The sequence below is a fragment of the Ipomoea nil genome, unplaced genomic scaffold (genome assembly GCF_001879475.1).
Source record: "Ipomoea nil cultivar Tokyo-kokei standard unplaced genomic scaffold, Asagao_1.1 scaffold0579, whole genome shotgun sequence".
NCBI lineage: Eukaryota > Viridiplantae > Streptophyta > Magnoliopsida > Solanales > Convolvulaceae > Ipomoea > Ipomoea nil.
Window position 1 is genome coordinate 56,357 of NW_017617007.1, and position 9,457 is coordinate 65,813.

At 39.9% G+C, this 9,457-nt stretch overlaps 1 protein-coding gene across 2 annotated transcripts; it reads left to right on the plus strand.

Moving 5' to 3' along the window:
• The first annotated feature begins 676 nt into the window (after positions 1-676).
• Positions 677-7,847, plus strand: LOC109174264 (cytochrome P450 CYP736A12-like). 2 transcript variants are annotated; one of them, XM_019323507.1, is made up of 3 exons: positions 677-1,411; positions 6,839-7,688; positions 7,741-7,847. In XM_019323507.1, the coding sequence occupies exons 1-2, from the start codon at positions 722-724 to the stop codon at positions 7,652-7,654; spliced, it is 1,506 nt and encodes a 501-aa protein (XP_019179052.1). In that variant the 5' UTR covers positions 677-721; the 3' UTR covers positions 7,655-7,688; positions 7,741-7,847. The 2 variants fall into 2 exon arrangements, with proteins under 2 accessions (XP_019179052.1, XP_019179051.1); XM_019323506.1 differs by having other exon boundaries at positions 6,839-7,825.
• Positions 7,848-9,457: the final 1,610 nt, after the last annotated feature.

The following is a 9,457-nucleotide window of genomic DNA, read 5'->3' on the forward strand; positions in this document are numbered from 1 at the left end:
AGATAACTTAGGTTCGATTCTCACAAGTGACAATTTCCTTTGGGCTTGCTTTTGTGTCTCTTGGAGCGAACCGGGTGGACTTGGGTGGACTTGGACCATTAAACGAACTATGCCTCTTGGAGCGAACCGGGTGGACTTGTACATTAAACGGACAGAGAAAGACCCGGATCACGCCTCTTGGAGCGAACCGGGTGGACTTGTACATTAAACGGACAGAGAAAGACCCGGATCACAGTGTGATTTACACCCCAAAAAAATAATCTAAGCAAACCAGTAAATACAATATTTACATTTTTTTTACATAATATAATCAATTATAATAAGTAAACCCAATATTTACATGATTTTTTTTTACATAATATTTACATAATATAATCAATTATAAATAAATAAACACAATATTTACATAATTCTTTTACATAATATTTACATAATATAATCAATTATAAATAAATAAACACAATATTTACATAATATAATCCATTATAAATAAATAAACACAATATTTACATAATTCTTTTACATAATATTTACATAATATAATCAATTATAAATAAATAAACACAATATTTACATAATCTGTCATATTTTTGACAGCAAATTTTTTCATAAGATTGCTCACGCGAACAATAACAACCTAAGACTGCAAGACATGCATGTGCCTATATAATAGCTATCGAGTATCAAAATAGCTATCATTGCACCATAATTCGTACAAATAATGTTCCCCATTGTACCATCTCTTCTATCAATCCTCGCCGGAATCCTCCTGTGGTTCATCGCCAGGAGATGGACTCCGGCGTCGTCAAAAAGCCGCAAGAAACTTCCACCAGGGCCGCGCGGCCTTCCCATCATCGGAAACCTCCACATGCTAGGCCACACCCCTCACCGTGCCTTAAACAACCTATCCAAAAAGTACGGTCCCATCATGTTCTTAAAACTAGGCAGTGTACCCATGGTGGTGATCTCTTCCCCCTCCGCCGCCGAGCTCATCCTTAAAACTCACGACGACGTTTTCTCCAACCGGCCGAGGCTCGACGCCGTGGAACATTTCATGAATAGTTCTAAGGGAATGGCCTTCTCGCCTCCTGATTTCGAGTGGCGAAAAACCAAGAAGTTTTCAATCCAAGAGCTCCTTAACACCGCGAAGATTGAGTCTTTTGCCGGCGTTAGGAGAGAGGAAGTTGGGGCTTTATTAGCGTCGATAAAAATGGCGGCCGCCGGCGGGGAGGTGGTGGATCTTAGTGAAATGGTGGGGGAGTTGATAGAGAACGTAACTTATAAAATGCTTTTTGGGTTTAGCAACGACAAGAAGTATGGGTTGAAGAGCATTGTTCACGAGGTTATGGCATTGATGGGAGCCTTCAATATTGCTGAATATGTACCCTTTCTCAAGCCATTTGATCTTCAGGTAAATAACATTCACATTTTTGCTATGGTTTCATGTTTGAATCATGACACTATAACAATCAAATCTAAAGGTTCTGGTTAAGAATTGTAACCTAATATTTGGGTTTCAATTTATTAAAATCTCGAACAGGATCCTTGGTAGTTGACTAATTCAAGGATGTAAGTCACGGTGACTCAATAATTTAACAGACAGGGTCAAATGTCGGTGTGCACAAAAAATCTGCTCTCATATTCTTGTATCTATTGGTAGTTGACGGAAACGTAAGTGGGAATCACCGAGAGGTGATGTGCTCAGAGTAAACAGGAGAAAAAGAGATTGTATTGATCAGTTTTAACAAGAAGAACGAACAGAGTTTTTGTACAAGAGGAATGGCGGGTGAGGCGGTTATAACAGAAACAAGAAAGGATGAAAATACAATATGGTCCCTGTTTGTGGTTTATCATGACTAAGCTACCCTTGTATCTTTGACACCCCCCCGTAAGCTGGGGCATATAAATCCTTCGTGCCTAGCTTAGAAGTGAAAAGATGAAAGTCTGCAGTAGGGAGGGGCTTTGTGAAGCCATCGGCAACCTGATTTTGCGAGGTTACGGATAGGATTTTGATCAGGCCTTGGGTGAACTTCTCTCTCACGATATGGCAATCAATATCGATATGTTTCGTGCGTTCATGAAAAACGTGGTTCTCGGCTATTGCCACTGCGGATTTGTTGTCACAAAATAAGGTAGCAGGTTTCAGCATTGGTATCTGCAAGTCATGAAGTAGATAAGAGAGCCATTGAAGCTCACATACAGTTGAGGCCATGGCACGGTACTCTGCCTCGGAACTGGACCTGGAGACCGTTGCCTGCTTCTTAGAACGCCATGAAACAAGCGAGGAGCCCAGAAAAATGCAGTACCCGGTCACTGATCTACGCGTCTCAATACAGGCTGCCCAATCGGAATCCGAAAAAGCATTAAGATGAAAATCAGAATGAGTGGGAAAAAATAACCCCTGGCCTGGTGATCGCTTAATATAACGTAATACTCTATGAGCAGCTGATAGATGTGTGTCTGTGGGGGCGTCTACAAACTGGCTCAGCTGTTGTACGGCGAATGCGATGTCAGGTCTGGTGGCGGTGAGATATAACAATCGTCCAACCAGCCTTCTGTACACACTAACGTCTGGGAGAGGTTCCCCTTCATTATGAATCAGTTTCTGCCCTTGAACCATGGGTGTTGCTGCTGGTTTGCTGTTAATGAATCCAGTCTCTTCTAGGATTTCCAGAGCATATTTGTGTTGGCACAAACTTAGACCATCTTTCTCATTTTGAGCTTCGATCCCCAAGAAGTAACCTAATGGTCCAAGGTCTTTAATTTTGAATGCAGAATGCAGGAAGTCTTTGAGATGTTGGATGAGGCTCATGTTTGCACTAGCAACAATGATGTCATCGACGTAAACAAGTAGGGCAATGAAATCATTGTTACTGCTGCCCTTTGTAAAAAGAGATGGATCACTGGTTGATTGTTTGTATCCAGCATGATGGAGGGCTGCACTAAGCTTGGCATTCCATTGCCGGCTAGCTTGTTTCAATCCATACCAAGAACGTAGAAGCTTGCAAACTTGATTCGGTTTTTGACTTTGAAAACCGGGTGGCAGCACCATGTACACTTCCTCGTTGAGATCACCATGTAAGAACGCGTTGTTGATATCCATTTGGTGGATGTGCCATGCCTTAGACACAGCCACACTGATCAATACGCGAATGGTAGTTAGCCTTGCCACTGGGGAGAACGTCTCAAGATAATCAACGCCAAGTTGTTGTGTGAAGCCCTTCGCGACAAGCCTCGCTTTGTATCTCTCAATCGTGCCGTCGGCTTTAAGCTTCACTTTATAAACCCATTTGCAGCCAATGGGTACTTTTCCTGGTGGTAGATCAACGAGTTCCCAGGTATTATTTTCTTGAAGGGCCAGAATTTCTGCATTCATAGCTTGCTTCCAACCATCGTTTTTGATAGCCTGATTGTATGTTTTTGGCTCAGTAATTGTGGCAACAGCCATGGAGAATCTTCGTTGGTGATGTTCAAGGTTGTCATAAGTCATGACATTTGACAAGAGATGGGGAGAGGTTCTGTTACTAACCACACTGTCGCAGAGATATCCTTCTAGCCTTTTGGATGGTTGATGTGTCCTGCTAGAACGTCGGAGCTGTGTATTTGGCTGTTGTGTGATGGTAATAGGAATCTGTATGACACTAGGATTGTCATAGCTAGTAGAGTCATCCTCAGTGCTCCTCGGAAGGCTTTCACTAATACTCTGATTATAAACAGAATCTTCAGTGGCTGAGCTCAATGGCTGTTCTGCATTTCTGTTTGCAGAATTTAGGGGCCTCTCAATGTGTTCTTCACGTTCCTGAGAGTGATCTTCACATGGCAAGTGTGAACTGGAGTCTTCATTCATCATTATGGGAATGTTAGGAAGAGAAGGAACCATTTCTTGTGAGTTAGGATCGGCAACACTGGCCATAGGGAATGTATCCTCATAAAAGACAACATCACGCGAAACAAGCACTGAGCCTTCCACGAGATCATACAGGATGTATCCCTTTACCCCTGCTGGCATTCCAATGAAGATGCACCTTCTACTTCGAGGTGCCATCTTGTGACGTGAGGACGACAAAGTGGCAGCATAACACAAGCATCCAAACGTCTTTATATCTTTGAGGTCTGGGCTTTTCCCATACAACTTGTGGTGTGGAGTTTTCCATTCCAGAACGGCGGATGGTAATCGATTGATGAGATATACGGCATGGACCACACACTGACCCCAGAAGCTTAAAGGAAGTCCTGCCTGGAACCGGAGAGCACGAGCAATTGCCAAAATATGTTGGTGTTTACGTTCCACGACTGCATTTTGCTGAGGAGTTGAGACACATGATCGTTGGTGAACCATCCCATTCTTATTGAAAAAGGTTTCCATGCTGAATTCTGCCCCATTATCACTTCGCAGCATCTTAATGGCTACTCCAAACTGAGTAAGAACCATCTTGTGGAAATTTTGTATTAGTTCCCGAGTTTCTGCTTTGCTCTTCATCAATTTCAACCATGTGTATCTTGAGTGGTCATCAACAATGGTAAGAAAATATCTTTCTCCTCCTAGAGATTGCACATGAAAAGGGCCCCAGATGTCCACATGAATCAGATCAAAACAAGAAGCTGAGACAGTATTGCTTAAGGGAAATGAGGATCTCTTGTGCTTAGCTAAATGACAGGTATGGCAAATCAAATTTCGTGTATTTGAAATAGAAATACCATCAAGAAAATGCATCTTATTTACGGGAAAATGTCCCAATCGTTGATGCCAAAGTTCTACATTATTGCACTGCATATAGGCACGATTACAAACATTATTATTGAAATTGATCCTTGGTGGTTCATACAGCAGGTAGAGCCCCTTTTCTTCTTTAGCAAATCCAATCATCCTCCCATGGTCCTCCCGAAGAAGACACTGACCATAGGTAAACATTAAGGAGTAAGCTGAGTTCTGAAGTAGTTTATGGACAGAAATGATGTTGAATTTAAATGATGGTATGTGTAACACATCCTTCAACCAGATGTTATTACTCAGCTTTATATTACCAATATGTTCAACAGTGACATGATTTCCATCGGGCAGATTGACTTTGGCTTCACTCACAGTGCGGTAGTTATCAAAGAAGTCTAAAGAGCAGACTATGTGATCGGTGGCACCCGAATCAACAATCCAAGCATAAGAATTCAAATAAGCAGAGCTAATGTGCATGGGATCAGTATACTTGCCTTCAGTATTAGAGCTCTCTTTGTTGAAGTTGGGGACAAGGGATACGGCTGCTGAGGTGACGGACCTATTTTGCCCCATTTGGTTTTGAATTAGGGAGAGAATACTCTGAATCTGCTCAGGAGAGAAGTTGTTTTCAGCACTTGTACTGGCCGTCATAGATTGTTGCTTGTTCTTGGACTTGAAACCTGGCACCCACCCGGGAGGGTAGCCATGTTTCTTGTAGCACTTTTCAATGGTGTGCCCCGTCATGCCACAGAAAGTACATCTTGCTAGGTTCTTGTTGTTTCCTCCTGATTGTGTCATCCTTCTCCCATTGGAGAAATTGGAGAAATTAACTGCAGCCGCCATTTCTTCTTCACTGTTCTGTCCAGTGTGAACGGCATTAGCATGAGTGAAGCTGAGATTTCCAGAGCTTAAGTTTGTGACTGTCAACTGTCTTTCGTGTTTCTCCGCCATTACAAGCACTTTATGCATCTCAGGGAGAGGATCGAGAACAAGGACTGCGGACTTTAAAGTGTTATATTCTTCGTTTAATCCCTGGAGAAACCGTATGACATGATCGATCTCCCGATCTAGCCTGATTTGGTCTAACAAATCGCAAGAGCAACGCGGCTGACATTTGCAGATCGGCAAGGGTCGGAGGGAGTTCATCTCCTCCCAGAGAGTTCGACATTTAGTGTAGTAGTCGTTGATCGACATGTCTCCCTGCGTTAGATTGTTGATATCTTTCTGCAAGAAGGAAATTCTGTGCGCATCTCGCTGAGAGAAGCGCCTCTTCAGATCGTTCCAAACGTCAACAGCTTTGTCCATATGCATCACGCTCTGCGCGATCGACGGGAGAACAGACCTGAGAATCCACGAACAGACCATTAAGTTGCACCTTCTCCATGGAGGATATAGAGCACTAGTTCTCTCTGGTGGTGGCAAGCTTCCATCAATTATACTCCATTTGTTTTTGACTTCTAGGGCAACTTGCATCGAAATGCACCATGAAGCATAGTTTGCACTGCCTGAGAGTGGTGGATTGACCAAGATAGCACTCGGATTTTCGTTAATGTTGATATGCAAGGGATTCTCAATATCATCAACACTGCTGCTTCTCTGCGAAGCAAGGTTCCTCTGTAGATCGGCCATGGACGAACTCTGGACCGGAGGCTGTTGCGTTGGCTGCATCGGATGGACTCCGCGACTGGTCTCGCCGGAGCTGGTGACCACGGCGGCGTAGGAGAACCGCGGTGGCTCTGATACCATGACGGAAACGTAAGTGGGAATCACCGAGAGGTGATGTGCTCAGAGTAAACAGGAGAAAAAGAGATTGTATTGATCAGTTTTAACAAGAAGAACGAACAGAGTTTTTGTACAAGAGGAATGGCGGGTGAGGCGGTTATAACAGAAACAAGAAAGGATGAAAATACAATATGGTCCCTGTTTGTGGTTTATCATGACTAAGCTACCCTTGTATCTTTGACAGTAGTTGACTAATTCGATTTATGAAAAAAAAATGAAGTTAAGCTTTATTAAATTAAACTTTAGTCCAAATTTAAATTGATCATAAAAATAATAAATTAGAGAATGTATCAAACTGAAATAAGGAGTATTTTTCCTCTTATTTAATGTGCAAACAAACTGCAGGGGCTGTATAAGAGAATGAAGGCAGTTCGAAAAGCCATGGACAACGTAGTTGGGGAAATTATCAACAAACATGAGGAAGATGCAAGAAATGGCACTAAAAAGGGCAACATGGATTTCATAGATATGATGCTATCCTCCAAAACGTTATCCTCGGCACACAAACTTGACCAAGAAAATATTAAATCACTTCTCTTCGAATTAATCCTAGGAGCCATTGATACCTCGAACACGTGGATCGAATGGACTATGGCTGAACTCCTAAGAAATCCCGGGGCAATGAGACGTCTCCAAGACGAGCTTGAAGCCAACATTGGACTCGATAGAATGGTTGAGGAGAAGGACTTGCCTAAATTGCAATATCTAGAGATGGTGATTAAAGAAACAGGCAGGCTCCATCCCCCGGCACCTTTGCTCCTTCCTAGAGAGTCAATGGAGGACATCGAGATAAATGGGTATTACATACCTACAAAATCACGAGTTACAGTAAACGCTTGGGCAATCGGGCGTGATTCTAGTATTTGGCCTAACATTAATGCAGATGATTTCATTCCCGAGAGATTTATTGATAGTGATGTTAATATTCTCGGGCATGATTTTGTTCTTCTGCCATTTGGATATGGAAAGAGAATGTGTCCAGGAGCAAAGTTGGGGTTACTCAATGTTAAATTGATTGTGAGTAATTTGGTTCATGGCTTTGATTGGGAGTTGCCTAAAGGTAAGTCACCTAGTGAGATGGACATGGAAGAGGCTTTTGGGTTGGTAACTGCAAAATCAAAACACTTGCTTGCAATTCCATCTTATCGCTTACTATGTTGATAGAGTTATTGTCAAATGCCATGTTTTATTGAAAGCGTTGTTTTTCTTATCGCAGTTGTTGTCAAATGCCATGCGTTTATTGGAAACGTTGTTCTTATTATCGCATTAAACAACATTAAGTCTGGTTGGAATGAAGAATTTACCAACATCCTTTCATTTCAATTTGTTTCACATTTTAGTTCTTATGCACTAATTTTTTGCATTGTTTACAAATTTTTGGCACGTTCATGAGAAATCTCAACGATTAAAAGATGGAAAATGCATTTTTGTTTATCAATGATTTGAAATTGATCATTTTGGTGAATCAATATCAAACTTTGCAACATGTGCCCTTTGTTGGTTTAATAACTACAACAATTGGTATGTCAACACAATCAATCATAAATGGAATAAAGAAGCTTTTTGCAAGAATTAGACAATGAGATAGTGTTATTGCAATATTGCTCTTCTAGAATAGGAAAATGCAAACCCTTTACATGCCCATTTTCAAGGTATTTATATTAGAGATAGAGTACAAATAAGCCACTGAACTATTTGAGAAACATCAATTAAGCCATCGGACTCAAATAACTTCCAAATTAAATAAGCCATTGAACCTCGAAAAAAAAAAAAAAAAAAAAAAGAGCAAACAACGTTTTTAACAGGTTAACTCCAGATTTTTACTGATTGGATTGTCAAATATTTATTTTATTTACGTTTTTTATTATAATCCACCACATACTAATATATTTTAAAGTAATTATAATCAAAATAATTTTGTCTTGTCTAGATCTAATTTATTTATTTATTATTTTTTTTTAAAACAGAAATGCAGTAAATAAATAAATCAAATCTCGTCAAGACAAAACTATTTTGATTATAATTACTTTAAAATATAATACTATCCAAGTGGATAATATTAATATTAATAATAATAAGAAGAAGAAAGAAACGTAAAAAAAAAAAAAAAAAAAAAAAAAAAAAAAAAAAAAAAAGAAGTTAATTATCGAAATAGTCCCTTGACTATAGTGAAATTACCAATTTGGTCCTTGACTATTTTTTTAAACCAATTAAGCCCTTCAACTTTAAAAAATTAACCAATTTGGTCCTCCGTTTGTTTGACCGTTAGTCAACCGTTAACTATTTTGGTAATTAACTTTAGGGGTGGGCAATTCGGTTTAGTTTTCTCCAATTGAACAGTACCAAACCGAACCGAACTAATTTGGTTCGTTAATATACCGAACAACCAAACGGTATTGGATTCTTGTATACCGAACGGTTCGATAAAAAACCGATCCGAACCAATCCGAATTGTTCGGTAAAAAATTGAACTGAACCGAATATCGTTTGATTTTTTTTTAAATATAATAATAATAATAATAATAATAAATAAATAAATAAATAAATAAATAAAAAGTAAATCCAAGTCCCTTACTGCTTGCTCTGCCGTTCATCTCATATTCTCACGGGTATCTCGTAAATGTTTTATTTGATTTCTTTATGGTTTGTTATCAAAAGTTCTATATTATGTGTTATGGTGTTTACATAGTCCATATCCAAAGTCTAATATATAACAAAATAGCAATCCAAAGTTCAAATGGTATTCGGTTCGGTTCGGTTTTTACCGAACAATTTCAGTTCGGTTCGAGTTTTTACCGAACCATTCGGTATACAAGAATATATTACCGTTCGGTTGTTCGGTATATTACCAAATCTAACTAGTTTGGTACAGTTCGGTTCGATAAAATTGAACCGAGTTGCCCACCCTTAAAGTTAATTACCAAAATGGTCCCTTGACTATGTATAAACACATGCACATGGTGG

Bases quoted from the DNA above. Each gene is read 5' to 3' on its own strand.
- LOC109174264 (XM_019323507.1), top strand. From the start codon at position 722: ATGTTCCCCATTGTACCATCTCTTCTATCAATCCTCGCCGGAATCCTC. The intron at 1,412-6,838 runs GTAAATAACATT...AACAAACTGCAG, and splicing joins TCAAGCCATTTGATCTTCAG to GGGCTGTATAAGAGAATGAA.